At 38.6% G+C, this 19660-nt stretch overlaps 1 protein-coding gene across 3 annotated transcripts in view; it reads left to right on the forward strand.

The window, feature by feature from the left end:
- The window catches only part of SH3RF1 (SH3 domain containing ring finger 1), a 179498-nt gene that overhangs the window by 128519 nt on the left and 31319 nt on the right, over positions 1–19660 (forward strand). For all 3 annotated transcript variants that reach the window (XM_042983652.1, XM_042983651.1, XM_042983653.1), the window contains exons 5-6: positions 12006–12308; positions 17064–17174. In XM_042983652.1, coding sequence (XP_042839586.1) covers positions 12006–12308; positions 17064–17174 — 414 coding nt within the window. The remainder of the gene's footprint in view (positions 1–12005; positions 12309–17063; positions 17175–19660) is intronic.

The raw sequence follows: 19660 nt of genomic DNA on the forward strand, positions 1-19660 counted from the left end.
TCTGAATGTTATTAGCTTGATACAAGTAATTGTTGCCTTTTCGTTCTGCCACAATGACAGAAGGAAAAATGAGCACTGGTTTCTGAATTTCTAAGGGCAGAGGCAGGTCTCCTCTGGACTGCAGGAACAACTGCTTAATACATATGGCTTGAGGCAACTTGACTAGATTCAATCTGACAAGGAGGCCTTTAAATTAGGTAAGGAACTTTATTTAAGGCAGTTTGCACTCCATCTATTATTCAGTAACCCTTTCTAATTTAAAAGTTTCCTATCAAGAAAACACTCTGGGAGCTGAGATTCTAAAGATCAGTTAATGTTTATTGAATTCTCACTGCATGAATGGGCAGTTTCCAGTACTCTGAGTAGCTTTGGAGAACATAAAAATGCAGGTCTCCTGTGGTGCCTTCATCAGAGGCTGAGGATAATGACCAACTGGTGTCTAACATCCACAATGATTCCCCAAGGAACCCTCAAATTACTTAGCCTGGCTGTATCCCCCTGTACATAACCAGGGCCCTCACTAAGTTGATCTACTGATTGTTCCTGGAAAACATAGTTTGGAATTGCTGCCTTTACAGCTCATCTGGGATATTTCTTTGTCCAACTATCTGTAGAAAGTTTACTCTTTCTTCAAGGTCCAGGTGAATACTGTAATTTTTCATGAAGTCCTTCTTTCCTAATTCTCCTGTGCAGAAACAAAACAGAACAAACACCTTCCTCCTTGCTTCGAACATCTATGATACTCAGTTTCTACCATTTTAGATCTGGCGCATGCTAAGAATATAATTATGTGTGTAGATGATTTAATGTTTTCCTGTGTTCCTTGGGAGCCACATCTTACATAAAGAATATTTTTAATGATTTTATTTCAGTAATATAATCACATTGTGGAAAAGTTGGAGAGGAAACAAATAACCCTTAGTCCTATCACACATGATTTTGATAAATATCTTTCCATTCTTTCCCCTTATGCTTTAACACATGATTTTGCCATTCTCTATGTTATTATAATACTACTAATCATCAGGGTTTTTACTACATAATAAACATTCTGGTAGCTAAATCATAATTTAGTTAATTTTTTTCCCCATCTTTTAAACAAGTTAAGTGTCTTGTTTAGGGACACACAGCCAGTAATTGAAAAGCAAACTGTGGTCTCCATTCTGCAGTCCATTGATGCCCCACATTTCTGCCCTGTGCTAGCCTTACAGCATATGGAATACTGGAGTTCCAAATACTGGTATAGAGTCACTGTTATTAGCAAGCTTTGCTTAAAAAGTATGTAGGACATTTTGATTTTTCAGCAAGAATAATGATAGCTTTTTAAATTCTAACACTTAAAAGGTTAATTTTCAGAAATGACTCTTTATTCCACAATTTCAAATATCTGAGGTTGCCTTTTTTTAAGAGAAAAACCACAAATTAATTAAAACCATTATAAGACCTTTTAAATTTTATTGATATTTAAAAATATTATTATATTTCGGTATACATCCTAAATTTGGTGGTAACTAGGCTTTAAGAAACAAATTAGATTCATTTTAATTAACACAGGTTAAGTTCTGTCTTGTATCCTGAAGAAGGTTGAATGGATATTCTACTTTATTCTGCACATTTGTGCACATACGTGGCATATAAATGGCATAAACAGAAGCATCTTGGTTATTAAACCACTGAGGAACATGCTTCTCTAAAATGAAATTGAATGTATTTCTGGAAAATTTTTCCTAAGTGTTGTAAAACAGCATTGTCTTTTAAAATAGTGTTTAGTGGCAGTGTGCCTATTAGGTTTCACATGTGTGTGGAGCAAAACTTTCTCTACAGGCTGAGGAGAAGAAAGATCTTAAACAAAAGTGCAAATTCATGATAATCATTATTCTCAGTATTTTTCTGTATCAGATTCCTTCTTGGTGATTAGCTTTCCTCTCTGTGCCTTACAACCTCCCACCCCTTCTCTCTCTCTCTCTCTCACTCTCTCACTCTCTCACTCTCTCACTCTCTCTCACACACACACACACACACGCACACACACACACACTCGCACACACACAAACACACATTAGGTACTAGGGCAGGAGAAATAGTCATTCTCTAGTTTATTAACTGATTATGTATCACTGTGGAATTTCTGTCAGTGTGTCATTTCACACTGACAAATTATTACTTAGAATTTAATGGCAATTGCATATTCTTAACCTCCTGAGATACCTATTCCAGATGTAGTATTGCTACATCTGGTAATGAGGTCCTTGAAAATAAAATGTATGAGTGGAATGTATCCTTTTGGTTTATAGACATTTCTTATTTGTGGTGTGCATTTGGTGAACGAATACCACATCAAAAGAGACCCACACAAAACCTAGAGTATTAGAGTCAGTGGGCACAGAGAACTGAACTGAGCCCAACTTCTAAATAACCATTGGTCTCAGTCCTTGACACCATAGTAAGATTGTAGACCTGTTGTTTCAGAAGTAACAGGTATGACTGACTCTTTAGCTTTAACCGTCAGGGTAGAGCTTTCCTCTCTCTCTCTGAATTCTTCTGCATATTTGCTGCTCACAGTCTCCCCGTCATCTTGATGGATGAAGTGTTTCTTTTCCTTTTAGTTTCTGTCTCCTCCTCCCAAACCTTTCATTCTCCAGGAACTTGGTCACATCATGTGTATCTTTTCTGTTCTGCAGTTCAGTTATTTGCTTTCCTCCTGGCTTCCCCTTTATGTAGGGAAATGAGCAGCTTTTTGCTCACCTCAAAACTATTTTCCTTGACTGCACTCCCTTCACATTATGATTCTACCTCTTTCCTTCCTTTCCCTGCCAAAATTCTCATAAGAATCACTTATACCTGCTCAGTGCCTCTGTTTTCCGATTACCTACCGTTAGGCTTTGGCTACTTCAGTCCCAGAAACTGCCCTCCTGGCTGCCAACTAACTGCCTTTTCGTAGCTCTCATTTTGTTGTTTTATTCTCCCCGGGACATCTACCACAATTTTTTCTTTTTCCCCCATAATATTAACCATCACAACCACTATTCTTAATCTCCCTGTAACTACTTGCCTTTTTCATTTCTGGCATATTGGTTGGTTGGTCTGGGAAACTTTGCAAGGCCTTTCTGTAGCCCGAAATGCTTTTTTTTTTTAACTTTTTAATAAAAAGTTTATTTATTTATTTTGGGAAAGAGCGAGAGTATGTGCTCATGAACCATGAGATCATGACCTGAGCCAAACCAAGAGTCGGACACTTACCCAACTGAGCCACCCAGGTGCCCCTGTAACCTGAAATTCTGAGTGCCTTTTTGCTTTTCCCTCCTACTTCTGCTATCTTCCGTACTTTTTCTTCCCTAGTTAGACAATGACTCCATATGAATTTTATGCTTGGCTTACAGAGTGGGTTCGTTTTAATTCATTGTTAAGATGGAAAAATCAGGAGATTTTACATAAGCCTAAATTTCTAGCTTTCCTTAAAAAAAAAAAAAAAAATCAGCTGACACCAGCAAGCAGTTGCCTCTTGAGAGAGGACAGACACTTGCCAATGTACCATACAGTCCACTGCTCCCTGTTGGTCTCATTGAATGAGCTCTGCCTGAGCTCTGCTGACAGGTGAATTTGCACCTCCTACCCAATGTTAGAAATCCATCGTGCTATTTCCTAGGTTTCTTTTTTCACAAGTCGGGGGGGCGGGGTGTTTCTCTGTGTCCCCTTTACCCCACACAGTACTGTGCCTGGCTTATAATAGTCACTCAAAAAACACTTGAATGAGTGAAAGTATGTTTGATTCTGGTCACCTTGGGCCTGAGGGCTTTATACTTGACAAAGAGGTCTCTGCCTCTGAGTATTTTGAATGGGATGTTTTTGTTTTGGGTTGAGAAAAGGTATCACCACTACTTTACATAGGAATAAAACTTTACAGATCATTAAGTCCAACTTCATGTTACATATGACAAATAGGAGACACACATACAAAAAAGTGACTTGCCCAGGGCAATGGAGCATGTGAAGGACCAGCTGGGATCTCTCTGGGAACAGTGAGAATAACTCATATTCATATAGAGCTTTATGGGTTACAGAGCACTTTAACCTGTACTCATTTTTACCTGGGGTATACAGAATTGATATTACCTTCCCTGTTTTATACAGCGAAGGAAACTGAAGCCATGGAATTTAAATGGTCTCCCCAAGAGTACTTGGCCAATGAGGAGAGACTTAACTCCAACCCAGACCTTTCAACTTTATGTTCAGAGCTTTTCTTGTGGTTTTCTTCAACAATCTTTTATACAGCTCCCGCAGCTAAAATTCTGTTTAGGCTTTCAATGAAGTGAACGCTCCCTTTGTCCCTTATATTTCAGAATCAGCAACCTGAAAAAGAAAATTCTGGTTTGTTTATTTTTTAACAGCTGGGGCCAACAGAGGTGAGGATAATTAAGCCAGGAGCACCTGGGTGGTTCAGTCAGTTAACCATCCAACTCTTGATTTTGGCTCAGGTCATGATCTCACGGTTCATGGGTTCAAGTCCTCCCCCACTCATGTTCTGTCTTTCTCTGCCAAAATAAACACTTAAAAAAGGTAAGCGAGGAGCTAAATAACTGATGTTTCTCACCTTCCTAACTTAGTGCATTGGGGCAGTTACTTTGAAAATCCTTTTCCCTTTAGGATGTCATGAAGGCTGTACGGAGTCTGTGTTCCTCACTGCCCTGCTGGGTAAAGGAGTAACCCTCATTACCAGTGAACGACTTCAGGGCTCACGAGGCTTCACAAACGTGGGCCAGGGGAGGTCAGGGGAGTAGTTTCAGTTGTTCTTTCTCTGTTTGGCAAATCTGTTGTGCTTAATGAGCCTCAGGAGACAGCCATCTTGGGTGTAGTTCCTCTCCCCTTCATCATCTCCTGAGAGTCCAGAGCTGTACTCTTCAATATGTATAGCTACTGAGAACTTGAAATATGCCTATTCCAGGTTGAGATGTGACATCAGTATACAATACACACTGGATTTCAAAAAATAGAATGTAACTGTTTCAATAATTTTTTTATGTTGATTACGTGTTGAATGATAATGGATAAATTGGACTGAATAAGATATATTAAATTAACTTTACCTGTTATCTTCTTAAATGTGGCTATTAAAAGTTTTAAATTACACATGTGACTCATATTATACTTCAGTTGGACAGTGCTGGTCTAGAGGGAGCCCCTCCTTCCCTTGATAGTTCTAAGAGACTGACATTTTTATTTACTCAACAAATGTTTACCAAGCCCTAAATGGAGTTGCTACCTGAGGGAGGCTTTCAGATCAATTTTAAAAGACTTCTGAGTAATCCCTTCAGTCTTTATAAGTATTCCTTTTCTGTGGGGGAGTCTTGTATTATAAATGAAGACTGAGCTTGCTTTTGTATTTCAATCATACAAAAACAAAAATCTTGTTACCTAAATTGCAGGGAAGAATACAAGACTAATGGAAATACAAATTCCTCATTGCTACTATGTGAAAAGATTTTGCAAAGGACTGTAATGTGAGGCAAAATATTTTTGTTTCTGCTAAGAGGAGGTAAATGGCATGAATTTACATCCTATAACATTCATTCACTGGTATTCAAAGTGTCTAACTCTCTGGGGAAGGAACACTGGACCTTGTGATGTAGCAGAACACTGAAGTTCTTTTAAAGCATAGCTTTGTGAAGGTGCATTTCAAGCCAATGAGGAAAAGGTGGACTATTAGATAAACAGTGATGGGCCAGCTCCTGAGCCACGTGGAAAAAAACATAGCACAATCCTCACCTTATTCTTTAAAAAAAAATTTTTTTTTAATGTTTATTTATTTTTGAGAGAGAGAGAGACAGAGTGCGAGCTGGGGAGGGGCAGAAAGAGAGGGAGACACAGAATCTGAAGCAGGCTCCAGGCTCTGAGCTGTCAGCACAGAGCCCGACACGGAGCTCGAACCCACGAACTGTGAGATCATGACCTGAGCTGAAGCTGGACGCTTAACCGACTGAGCCACCCAGGCGCCCCCCTCACCTTATTCTTTATGCAAATGTGCACATTGTTCAAAGATTGAGATGTAAAGAAAGAAAAAAAAGGATGGAAGGAGCCACCAAAATAGTAGGAAAAAAATGGTTTTCTTTTTAAAAATAATTATAGAATAAGACTTAAAGCATGATAAATTGAGATGCCATTAGTGGAAAAAAATTTGGCACATAAAATAAAAAGGTATATATAACAAACATAACAAGTTAAACAAATTGGAGTAATATTTCTAACTTGGTGAATATATACACACACATATATACATGCATACATGTTATATTAAAGAATGACTTAGATAATATATGAAGAACAGTCATAGATCTATAAGAAAAATACAAACAACCCAATAGAAAAATGGATAAAGTGTGATAATATGCAAATCCAAAAAACACAGATGCTTGATCTCATTAACAAGTAGAGAAATACAAATTAAAACAGTATAATATAGTTTGTTACCTCTCCAAATAATATTTTTTAAATGATTGACAATACCCAATACCGTTAACAATGTGGAGAAACAGATACATTTTTGTTTTTAAAGTTTATTTATTTATTTTGAGAGAGATTGTGTGTGAGCAGGAGAAGAGCAGAGAGAGAGAGAATCCCAAGCAGTCTCCACCTTGTCAAGGTAGAGCCTGTGGGGCTGTATCTCACCAACTATGAGATCATGACCTGAGCTGAAATCAAGAGTCAGCCACTTAACTGACTGAGCCACCCAAGCACCTCAAAACAGAGACTTCTTAATAGTCTACTGGAGGTACAGCTGAAATTTATGCAATGTAGTATGTTAAATATATTGCAATAAAAAAATACACCATCGGAGGTGATGAAAATTGACCACTTTTTGGAGAGCAATTTGGTAATATCCTTCAAAAAAGTGTTTTAAGCTTATACTTCGATCTAACAATTTCATTTTTAGGAGTTTGCCCTGCAGATATGCCTGCACAAACATGCCAAGATATATTAAATGAGACATCTCTATACAATGAAATACCATGCTGTCTCTATTGATGCAGAAAGATGAGATATTGTTATAGGAGAGAATAGTATATACCAGTTGGTTTCATTTGTGTTAAAAATTAATAAAATACATATTTTACATATTTAACAATATCTACATAGAAAATATATGGAGGGATATGTTCTAAACTGTTAAACTTAGATACATCTGGGAAATGAGTTAGGGGGAGACATGTGGAAACCGGCCAAGGCCTTTCACTTTTTACTTCATATTATTCTATAGTATTTCCTTTTTAAAAATCATGAACATATCTTACTTTTATAATATGTTTTTCTAAAGTTTTTATTTGTCGTAAAAAACCTGTTATGTTCAAGGGATACTCTAGTGGGTCGTGAATTAGTATAGGTTCCTCCATCAGGCCTACTGTTTGTATTCTCTGGTGCTCAAAAACTAACAGATACATCTGTAAAGCTTCATATCAAATAGTGACTACTCAATTTCATTTTCATTAAAATTTTTTCCTTCTTTTTAAAAAATGTAAGTTCCATCTTTTAAAAAGGTCATAGTCTCTAGGGGCGCCTGGGTGGCTCAGTCGGTTGAGTATCCGACTTCTGCTCAGGGCATGATCTCACAGCTTGTGGGTTCAAGCCCCGCATCGGGCTCTATGCTGACAGCTCAAAGCCTGGAGCTACTTTGGATTCTGTGTCTCCCTGTCTCTCTGCCCCTCCTCTGCTCGTGTTCCATCTCTCTCTCAAAAATAAATAAATGTTAAAAATTTTTTCAAAAAATCATAGTCTCTTTAGCGAAGACAGCTTCAGCCACAGATTATTTGATACTTCTTCAGCTGTCTTGTTGCTGTTGTTAGTATTATCAATATTTTGTCTGTATTTCCTTTCTCATACTTCTTTATCTTTCTGATAATATTCCATCTAAATTTTAGATTTTCCAAAAAAAAAAAGACATTACAGTTTTAAGATTAACAAATCTCATTTGTCCCTGCTTTAGCTCCAATGTACTGAATTTTATCTTGTAGGCAACCAGGTCTCATCAGATACTCCTTACCAAATGCTGGGAAGAAGGTATTTTAGGATACAAATTTATTTCGTAGGTGATAAGTGTACTCCTAAACTAAAAGGTCATGGTTAGATAAATGTCACAGAAAGCTTACACTAGTGAACTCAAACAAACATTCATAAGTGAACATTATCAAAATTCCACTAAAAGCTGTCAGATCCTTGCTGTCCTGTTGTTGCTGAATGTTAAGGTACACTTACAATAAAAGCCTCTTTAAGTTTCTGCCTGAATTACTTAAAGCCTCTACCAAATAGTCTTAACTTTGTGCTTTTCCTTGGAACTTACAAAGGCAGCAAATAGCATTTTTAAGTACTAACCTCTGCTGCTTCAGAAGATGTCTAACGTCATTTTAAAGTATGGCAGCATTCTAGTAACAAATATGACTGCCTGTGTGTAAAAATGAAGTGCAGGAAAAATAGGTGATTTAGAGAAATAAAAATGAAAGATGTGAAATAGAAAAATAAATTATATCTGTTTAAATGACATAATGCATTACACATGTGAGAGCTAAGAGAGACAAAAGACCAGACCTGTGGTCTTCTCTCTGCAATTTGCTGGTTCCACCACACCGTGATGGGTCTGCCTGTATGCACATACTTCTGCATGTAGACTTTATTTTTCTAAACATGCCAGTTGTGTAGTCCAGCCATTCCTCTCCTAGGCATATACCCAACATCCAGATGAGTGCTTAGTCCACCAAGAAATACGCACAAGATTATTCATGGCAGCATTGTTCTTAATAGCCAAAATTTGTAGGAAGGAGGAAGTCTTCAGAAAGAGAAGGGACAGGAGGAGAGGTAAAGGGAACCCAAATATCAATCAACAATAGAATGCATAAATAAATTGTAGTGTATCTGCACAATGGAATATTATATAGCACTTTAAAAAAATGACCGATTCATAGGCCATATGGATAAGTCTCAAAAAGTGTATTGTTGACTGAAAGAAGTAAAACTCAGGAAAATATAAAGAGTGTGTTATTTATAAGTCTGTTTGTAAGCTCCTTGAGGGCAGGAACCATTTGTCTGCATGTATAGATCTCCAGCTCCTAGCACATCATCCATCATGTAACAAATGATCGATGTGTATTTATTTTAGTGGAAAGATCAATATGTATTTATTTAATGGAAAATATAGGAAAAGGTACAGGGAAAGCACCCTGTATTTTTATAATGAGAAAAACAGCAGGGAATATAGGGAATATATGTAGGAAATATATTTCTTATGTTTATTCCAGAGCACAGCATATAGAAACCTGAAATTTTAATTCATTTTAACTAAAGCAACACTTGGCTGGGTATGAACAGGACCATGGTAATATTTCAGACTATTTCAAAGCAGACATTGCTAATGGAAGCTATGGTTTGATCCCAGAATAAATTTAACTTTGATATCAAGTAGATGCAATAGTTTTTTCAATTCGTATTTTTGGCCTTAGTGGGAAGGAAATCTTCTCAGTTCTTTCCTTTATTTCTTACTCAATGCAACATGAGTGCTGAGTTAATTGGTCAGATTCCAGCATGTGGATTAAGTCATGCTTTTGAGGATTTGTGCCTTGGGATCTAAATGAGCTTATAGTAGAAGAAGGCATTTTGTGACTCCTTTTCTTCTTCTGGTATTGTTGAGGTTTGGGCCACTCCCACCATAATAATTAAACATTACATTTCTTCCTTCCGGCATCTGATTTTCTTAGAGACCTGGATCTCCTGGCCAAATGCTAGTGTAATGTTATATTAAGGCCACCTTTTAATAGTACCTCATTTCTTCATTCCTAAACACGTAACACAGAGTCCTTATGATCGTCTGTCTCCTCTCTCTCCTGCCATTGATACTTCAGGCATTGATAGGTGTTAATGGTAGCATCACTGCCTATTATTCTTGAAAGTTTATCATGTGGAAAAAATCCTTGAAGTCTGAAGGAGAGGCATGCTCATGTTTGAAAAAGATGTATCCTACTAACTGTAGATCAGACAGGCCGGATGAATTCAAGGCCCTGGGGAGCCACAGGAACAAATTGTTAATCAATTTGCAGTCATCTATGGAAGCACTGGCTACTGAGCTGCAATTAGTACAGCTTTGTGAGCAGCCAGTTGTTCCAAAGCAAGTTCACTTTGTTATGTATTGACTGACAGGATTTCCATTCTTCTAACAGGACATTCTCATCAACAGGGCAAGGAGACATGGTCCTAACCATTTAGGTAGATGGAAAATAACATTTGATGGTGATATTTTATCTAAGGTTGTTTGTAAAGTGCTGAGCATGCAAAGCTGAGATAAGAAAATCCCTATTATCCTTAATATTTACCTAAATTTACCTTTAAAAAGTCCATTATTTTTTATCTTAATGTTTTTTTATGTGAGGTTAAACTATGTGCTCAATGATTTCCTATTACTGTAATATCTTGGTAAGTTATATACAGCTTATTATCATGGAAGTTTTGTGGAAACGTTTTATTCTACCTCAGGAAAAACAAATTTCATGGTCTTTCCTTTCTTGCTGGTGCTATCAGCCCAGTGCACAGCCTTTGACCCCTTGTACCCTTAATAGAGAACTTTTCTTTTTTTTTTTTAATTTTTTTTTTTAACGTTTATTTATTTTTGAGACAGAGAGAGACAGAGCATGAACGGGGGAGGGGCAGAGAGAGAGGGAGACACAGAATCCGAAGCAGGCTCCAGGCTCCGAGCCATCAGCCCAGAGCCCAACGCGGGGCTTGAACTCACAGACCGCGAGATCGTGACCTGAGCCGAAGTCGGACACTCAACCGACTGAGCCACCCAGGCGCCCCAATAGAGAACTTTTCAAAGAGACAAGTTAGCTTGCCAAAGGACTTGAATTTCGTGTTTTACCCCCTTATGATTTAAACTGTAAGTACATATGAGAAGAATTGATGCAGTGACATGACAGATAATCAAGGATGTTGGGGCTCCTGGGTGGCCCAGTCGGTTAAGCGTTCAACTTCAGCTTAGGTCATGATCTCATGGTTTGTGAGATTGAGCCCCACTTCAGGCTCTCTGCTCTCAGGGCAGAGCCCACTTCAGATCTTCTGTCTCCCCCTCTCTCTGACCCTCCCCCGTTCACGCATGTGTTCTTGCTCTCTCTCGCTCTTCTTGCTCTCTCTCAAATATAAATAAACATTTAAAAAATAAAAAAGAATATCTACCAACTTTTTTGTGAAGTTTTCCCAAAATATACAGAAGTGGGAGATTAATTTATGTGGAAATATATTAGTTAACATGTAATGGTTTCGTTCTTTGTCATCTTGCTTGTTTTTTACCAGACCCAAAAGTTGCCCCTTCAGTGTTCACTTGTGCTCTGAGGAAACACCTAGCCATTATTGGACAACAGAGTATTCAGGTAGACAAATGGACCCTTTTAATTGTTCTGATTTAAATTTCATCAGTGAACTGAAATTGAATCTTCATTTGTTACCGGCAAGTTTTAAAATTAGATATTCTGAATATTCTTGGAGAAAACTTTTTTTTACCTTGTTGGTGTTGAATTAGAATTGTTTATTCTTTTTTTTTTTAATTTTTTTAATGTTTATTTATTTTTGAGAGAGGTAGAGAGAGACCGAGTGCAAGCGAGGGAGGGGCAGAGAGAGAGGGAGGCACAGAATCCGAAGCAGACTCCAGGCTCCGAGCTGTCAGCACAGAGCCCTACGCGGGGCTCGAACTCGCGAACCATGAGATCATGACCTGAGCCGAAGTCAGATGCTCAACCGACTGAGCCACCCGGCTGCCCCTAGAATTGTTTATTCTTGATTTAACATCTATTAATGACAGATCTAATGAAATGCCACTATTGAGAGAAAAGATATCCACATGGAAAAAATATAAAGAGGCTTGCAAATGCAAACTCTAAAGTGATGACATTAAATTTTAGATAAAGCTGGTTGAAAAGAAATCTCAGTGAATCCTTGAGAACTGTGTAACTGTCTTGTGTCGATTTCTTGGTTTGCAGTTTAACTCGGCAGCTAAGCAGCTGATAGAATGGGATAAGCCTCCTGGGCCAGGAGTCGATGCTGGAGAATGTACCTTGGCAGCAGCCCAGAGCAGCAATGCCCCAAAGCACTCTGACACCAAGAAGAACACCAAAAAGCGGCACTCCTTTACTTCCCTCACCATGGCCAGCAAATCCTCCCAGGCATCCCAGAACCGCCACTCCATGGAGATCAGCCCTCCTGTCCTCATCAGCTCCAGTAACCCTACGGCTGCCGCGCGGATCAGTGAACTCTCTGGCCTTTCCTGCAGTGCCCCTTCTCAGGTAAATCATCCAAAAGGCGTGAACAGAGCTCAGATACAAAATGGTCTATTCACAAACATGTTTGTTCACTAGCTAAAAAAGACTGCTTATTTTTGCCTTCAGAAGATAGTAGCTTTCCTGAGATGTAATAAAGCTTTTCTCCATTCTGTAGGTAGAAAAATGGAGAAGAGAAAACTAACTTGAGTGTATTAACCTGAACTTAGTCATTTTCAAAGGAAGGATCAGAAATTACAAAATGATTTAAATACTTAGTTTCAAGCAACTGCTCAGTTTTACAGAACTTCCTCACAAGGCTGCTCTGGGAGATCTTGCCAACTAAAACTTTATCTTCATCCAAACTAAAGATGCTGTGGTTAAAACCCATAGTTGACAGTTGCCTGCATCCATCTAATTTACCCCGACATTCAGGCTTCCCAGTAAGAGCTATAGAGAAAAAAGAAAGGACGTGAAAAAGCATTTAAGTTAGAAATTGGCCTAGCTTTTTTAAAAAGCTTATTAATTCATCAAGGCTTTGGACTATCTTAAGAAATTGCTGCACATTATTCTTGTGTTAATAAAAATACACAAGATGATTGGAAACATTCATTCATTCAGCAGGCATTTATTGAGTGCCTTATTTTTAGAACCTTCTAGGCACCATGTATGCTTCTTTGTTAGGCCTTAATTCTGGACTGCAAAATGAGCCTAACTGTTACTTGCCTAATTCACAGGGCTGCTGTAATTATCCAGTTAGATGACCACTATATTTTCCTCAACTCAAAGGTCAGAGAGCCCGGTCCAAAGTAGCCTGTCACAAGTAGGAGAAGTTTCTTTCAAATCTCATATTTAGTTGTTAAAATTCATGCAGATGTTACATTGTACTTTATAATATAGCTGTTGTGTTTTTCAAAAAATACAAATCTAAATTATTTTCCTTTAAACAAAGAAACACGTACACACAGGGTCCTGGTCCTCAGAAAGTTTACAGTTTAATAAGTGCCTGTTGTGAGCCACAGAATAAAAATTTACAACATGGTTTCTGGTATTCCTTGCCAATTTTATTAAAAATTATGTTCTCTTGGCCTCATTTATTTGACCTCACTCCTTTAGATTCATCCTGCATGTTGTGAGTTAAATGCATTCACTTTCTGAATGGGATTGTGGTTCACTGGTAGTTTTTAGGTGGTGGGGCCATGAAACTTTTGATCTTTTGAGGGAACTAGTACACACACACACAGACAAAGCCTACTAGGACATGAGTATGATGAGGACAGACATCTTTATTGTGGTCACCGATGTACTCCAAATGTCAGACATACGGTAAGCACTCAATAAATATTTATTGAATGAGGAGTCCCTTGAAAATGGGTAGAGAGGAGAGCTATGTTACTTTACATGTAACTAATTATATCCATGTGAAAAATAGACATGGATTATAGATTGGAGTAAGAAGTACCAAGTGAGATTACTCTGGAAAGGTTCAAAAGATTTTTGAATAAGGTTCTGACAGAGGGGTCTAGTAAAGCTGGCCATTCACTAAAAGAAAATTGGATCATTGGACTGCGTTTTTTATTTTGTGACCTAGCAACATTTGTACAATGATGTTTTGTTTAAAAAAAAAAAAAGATAAGTTTCTGGTAAGAATAGTGGCAACTCAGAATAGGAATAGCTTTAAAAAAATAGACAGTAATCTTTTGGCACTAGACAAAATTAAAAGAGAAAGGGAGGATAAAGCTCGAGTTTATATCTTTTGTAGAGAACTCGGCAGTCAGGTGTGAGCATGTCTGACGGTGCCACACCAGAGCTGGGAATGAAGACTATAAAAGTAGAGCTATTTTTGTTTTGGTTGGAGTAGCTTAGGAAACAAGGCTCTTTCTGTGTTCCATTAAAACAGTTTCCCCTTCAACCATTCCACCCCTCCTCCCGTATTCTAATTCATTCTGTTTTCGGTGGTAATATGTTGCCTCAGGGAGAAGTGATTTCAAGAAGACAATGGGAGATGTTTCAAGTGCTGCCTGGCTTCTCCGGCCCAGGTTTACAGAAAACACTACTTGTCTAGCATAGTGTGTACATTGGAGGGAACTACAGTCTATAATAAAGCAATGGGTGTGTGTAGCATAGCAGGAGTGTGTGACAGGCAAACACTCTCCTGACTGTGGAGCTCAGCGGATATGGGAAGATGGCTCATGTGAGACTCTTTGAAATAGGACTGTCCTTTTCCTCTGCCTTGCAAAGGACCGATCAGGAGATGTGACTCCTCCTGCTATGGCCCATTTCTTTTTCTTTTTCTTTTTCTTTTTTTTTTCTTTTCCTTTTTTACAGAGCTGAGGAAAAGGATGTTTTAACATCTTGGTCCACTTTTTGTCTTGCTTTTCCTTAATTAGGTTTGGTTGCACTTAGAAAATCTAAAGGAAGGAGCCTAAGAAGTGAGCGTTCATTTTTCTCTCACCTGAATAGAATACACATATAGGCAGTCAGTGCTGGTGTGATGTGCTTTTCAGCTTACCTTTCCACCATATGGGTAGAACCTTATCCTCCTGTTTCTATACGGAATTTAGACATCTCACCAGGACATCCCAAGTTCCAGGCAACAGGATTGGGAAATAGAAGAAAGGAGTAAAGGCTGGCTTGCTATTATATATGGTGACTATTGAGTGAAGGCTGAACTTTCAAATACATAAACTAGAAGATTATTTATAGACTGTGCTGTCTAGGTGGGTCACCAGAACAGATGTGCACAGATATCTGTGATTGACATCTGTAAAAGCACATGATGCTACAAGCAACTAAGACATTTTATCTTTCTCTGGCCACACTCAAGATATTTTTTGGCCTCTGCCAGCTGGAGGAATGATTCATGATATTAAGTGTTTTTGTGGCATATTTGTATTGTCAGTGGCTTCAGGGGAAGCCAGAGATGCACCCACTCATTTGCATTTGCTTACCCCACCTCTTTCCCCCCCTTCACAGAGCCCCTTCTTGTAGAGGAGCCCAACTAATTTGCAGTTCCATGAGGAAAAGAATAGCAGAAAGTCAGTCTGTCCCTATTCAGGACATTTATTCTGGGCATGCTCACCTTCAGGCAATTTACTTCTGTTGCTTCTGCTTTTAATCATTCTTTGGTGACTTTTATCTCTTCCTTTACTCAAATACTAGGAGTGGCCCTGTGTTCGCTGGTGCTTACAGGAGTCTCAATGTTTAGTGCTTCACTTCCATGACTATGACGGTGGACACATTAGGGGGGCTCTGGTCCAGCTCATATAGGGGGGTGAAGTGTCTTGTCTAAGACCATGAGCTCATTAGCAGTTAATTATCTTGACTCCCAGTCTGCAGCTCTTAGAGAAACATTGGTCAGTCATGAGATCTTTCTTAGATATTTGTAGGGTCAGGCCCAGGAAGCTGTATTTTGATTCCATGATAATGGCATGTACTTTGAAGTGAGCTTCATTGTATCTTCTCAGAAAGACTCTTATGTAGTGCCAACTTACAAATGTCCTTGGGTTATGTATATAAACAGATTTATTGGTTAAAACAGCTAAAGACCATTGGATTTTATCCTAGAATGAAAATCAGTGTGCTTCCCATTAGAAATTGATTGATAATAGACTTTCATTCACAGGAGAGACAAAAAAAGGGTTTGGGGAGAAACTCTTGTTAGGGCATCCCTTAGATCTGCTAAGTTTAAGCCTCCAGTTCAATCAATGTGTGAGCTAACAGGCACAGATGTGATTTTAAAAGGATGTGGATTCCATATATAACACAGATTTATTGGTGAAAATAAATTGTATGCTGTGATGCTGTTTATCCCTGGCCTTGGCAGGGCCTAACCTAAGCAGGAAACTCAAAATTTCCTTCAGGCCCTCTGGGAACTAATCTCTGAGCTTTTCTTTGTCCTGATAATCTTTTTCTCAACATATGGGAATTGAGGGAAGTATGTTTGGGATTAAGTTTTTATTACAAAAGTCCTAGCGTTTTGGGTGTATCGTTTCCTTGGGGGAAACAAGGTACCAGCCAACCACTTCCTTTAACAGTGGAGGAAAACCATCCCATTTGTTCAGGCCCACACGCCTACTCCTGCCTGCATTCTGCAGCTGGACCTGATACGCAGCTTGAGTGAAATTGATCGAGTAACTGAACACAGGCAATGAAATGACCTGAATAACTCAATTTCTTTCTAGTAAATTAATCTTGGATAGTATCATGGATAAGACACCTTTGAAAACAGCTAATTTGGCTTGACATTGTTCCTTTAAAGGTTTTATAAATAATTACCTGCTCTAGGCATGTCTAAGCAGCTGCATTTTAATTATGCATCCCCACTGAAAAGTAGAAGTCATGAAAAATGATCCTGAGAATAACAAAATACCTTAAGCACTTCACATAGATTTACATATTGATAGACAGGTGAGTGTTCAGCCATGACCTACCTTAATAGGATCTTCAGGGAAATTGCTAGTGGGCTAAGCAAGCAGCCGACTAACCATCTAAAAGGTCAGTTTGGTTCACAGTAGCCTCCCAAGTTATGAAAGCCAGCAGCAGTTGAATTCTGTATGTAAATCAGCAGTGGCCAATATTATCACATTACCTCCCAGTTCCGAATACAAATTAGGTAATCAGTAAATGTGGATTGAATAAGCTGCAAGAGATTCTGCCTTCCCCCAAATACTAGAAACTACAGATTTTTTTAAAATTATGATTTGCCTCCCCAAGGTTCAGCCAGTAATCTGTTGTATTAAATGTAGTTGTCTTTTAATTAACTTTTCTTTTTCTTGGCAGGTTCATATAAGTACCACCGGGTTAATTGTGACCCCACCCCCCAGCAGCCCAGTGACAACTGGCCCCTCGTTCACTTTCCCATCAGATGTTCCCTACCCAGCTGCCCTTGGAGTGAGTACAGTTTATCCATCTCTGTCTCTCTCTCAGGTATTTAGTGACGTTAATCTGGCACATCCCACCTCCTAACACCTGCAGTTTACATTGACACTTGCTAGGTGGAGGTGGATCTCTTTCATCTATTATCTCTGCTGATCTTACAGAAAAAATTAGAAAGCCTCTTGCCTACAGCCTTCAAAATGTTTAACAGTGATCAGTGGCCTGAAGGCATTAGAAGAGATCTATAAAATGCTTTCCATTTTCATTAAAGTCCAGCCTGATTTCCTGAAGGCTTAACCTAAAATTTCTTTTTCATTTCTTTTGAGTTTCTACAAGACTTCACTTATTTCCTACAAAGACAGGTTTATAGAAATACTGAGGAAACCAGGATCCCGAAGGCTAAATGGTTTACCTTGAGTCACATGGTGTGTCAATTCCAAATCTCTCCATTTATGATTCACCTTTTAGTAGGTTGTCTTCCACTGCAGTAGCTGCCGCCCTGGCTGCCTAAAGGTAACTGCTGTCTTGGAAGGCTCGCTCAGATTGTGTTGATTTTCCTTCTGAACACCTAGCATCCTACAGAGTCCAAACACTAATTGCTTTAAAACATCCTCACAAGAGAAATTAATAGGAGAAATGAAGGCAGCCAAGGGAGATAGACACAAAGAAGAACACTATGGAGAGAAAGTTAAAAGGGAAGAAACAAGCAAATTCAGCCTTAGAAAGCAGAAACACAATAGTATAAATCCCTGTTTCCTGAACTTGCAGGCAATTGAACTACAAGGAACCAGCAATTGTGAGTCATCTCTCATCCAGTCCTGTGCCTTGGCTTATGCTTTCACACTCTTTCTTCCAGTGCTGAGTTGAATGAGAATAGAAAAGATCACTAAATCAGATCTCCCCAGTGGGCCCCACTCCCGTAAATTGCTTTACAGAGTCTCACTGGTTGTGATGCTCTTGGAGAAACAGTGTGGCCCGATGGTGGGGACACAGACCTAGGTTGGAAGCCCAGCTCAGTCACTTCTTTGTTTACATGACCATGAAAAGTTACTCAGCGTCTTTAAGCTTCAGTGTCCCTAGCTGTAAAATGAAACAACTATTTTCTGCTTTGGAGAGTTAGCACCATGCCAAGCCTATAGTAGGGGATGACTGTTATTGATCTCATTATTGGTCTCTATTGAGGACCCTTGCAAGGCAGGCCTGTGGCATGTGCCACTGGTTTGTTCTCAGAATGCCTTGGAGGGCCTGGTTTGTTGGGTTATGGTTTCTCTGCTCTCTGTACCAGGAATAGTGAGACTTCTAGGCAGCTGGTTTGTTTTTAGGTTGTGGATTTTATATATGCTGTAAAGATTATGTTTCCTTCTGCTAGAATGCTTGGAGCCAAATCTGTACCCCCCTCCAACAAAGACCTCACAACATATTAGTACATTAGTCAAGATGTTTGCTCCATCTAGTTTTATTGTCCTCATTTTCCTTTTGCCTCATTTTGCTTTGAAACAAGGTGGATATAAATAAATGTGGAGTTATTACCTAGCTTGACTTAGACATTAGAAAACTTTTTATAGAGTTAACCATGTTCTTGTATTTAAATGGAAGTTAATAATGTTCTGGTTATAGGTTAAAGTTGTATTTTTTTTTTTAAATGTTCCCAGAACGATTACAGCTTCTTTGATAGCACCACTGCTTGGTGCAGCAAAGGTTGTGCTGATTCTTCTGGGGAGAAGATGAAATTCATTTAACTTTTATTGATATGTGGTTTCCATGAGATTCTGTTAGCCCTGGGTGTTTTGACCAGAGCCAAGTTCCATAATCATCCTGCCCTCTCATCTCCAGAGAAGACTCTCTCCTTTCCCTCCTTCTCTTCTCACCCCAATACATACACAACCACTTGGTATTTCCCTTCCCAGATGACTACTTCACATGGAAAAATTCTAACGTAATTTCTTAAGGGAAAAAGACTGCCTTTTCTGATCTTAGAAAAATTAATTAGTGGAAAAGACATAGAGCTGGCTGAATTTCATCCCTTATGGGCTCAAAATTTTACAGTGTAGTAAGTAAATGGCCAGTTGCTCTAAGCTGGAGGCAACTCTAGGGCAAATCAATGGGACGGGTCACAGGAGAGCATGAATATACAAAAATTAATTTACATTCAACCATTTCATCCTAGGATTATATAAGAAAGCCTGCATGTTAAGCAAGCGAAAGGTTTATTAAATAGTATGTCTACTGTGCCAATTCCATTTAATGAAAAACTAATTATAAACAGATCTGTCTGTCATCCCAGGAGATGTCTAGATCTCAAAGTCCCTGGTAGGTTGGCAGAAATGTTTTGGATTTAATATGTTAGGTTTAAATGAGAAAAAAAATCTCAGTAGCGTGTACCCTCTGTATCTTACATTAATCATGGCAAGTATCTTATTTAAAATTTGAAATATTTTCTAAGACATAGAGCACCATCACAGCAATATTGTATGCAGCTTGGTAGAGAGAAAACTATGCTT

This window comes from Panthera tigris, chromosome B1 (genome assembly GCF_018350195.1).
Source record: "Panthera tigris isolate Pti1 chromosome B1, P.tigris_Pti1_mat1.1, whole genome shotgun sequence".
Classification (NCBI taxonomy): Eukaryota; Metazoa; Chordata; class Mammalia; order Carnivora; family Felidae; genus Panthera; species Panthera tigris.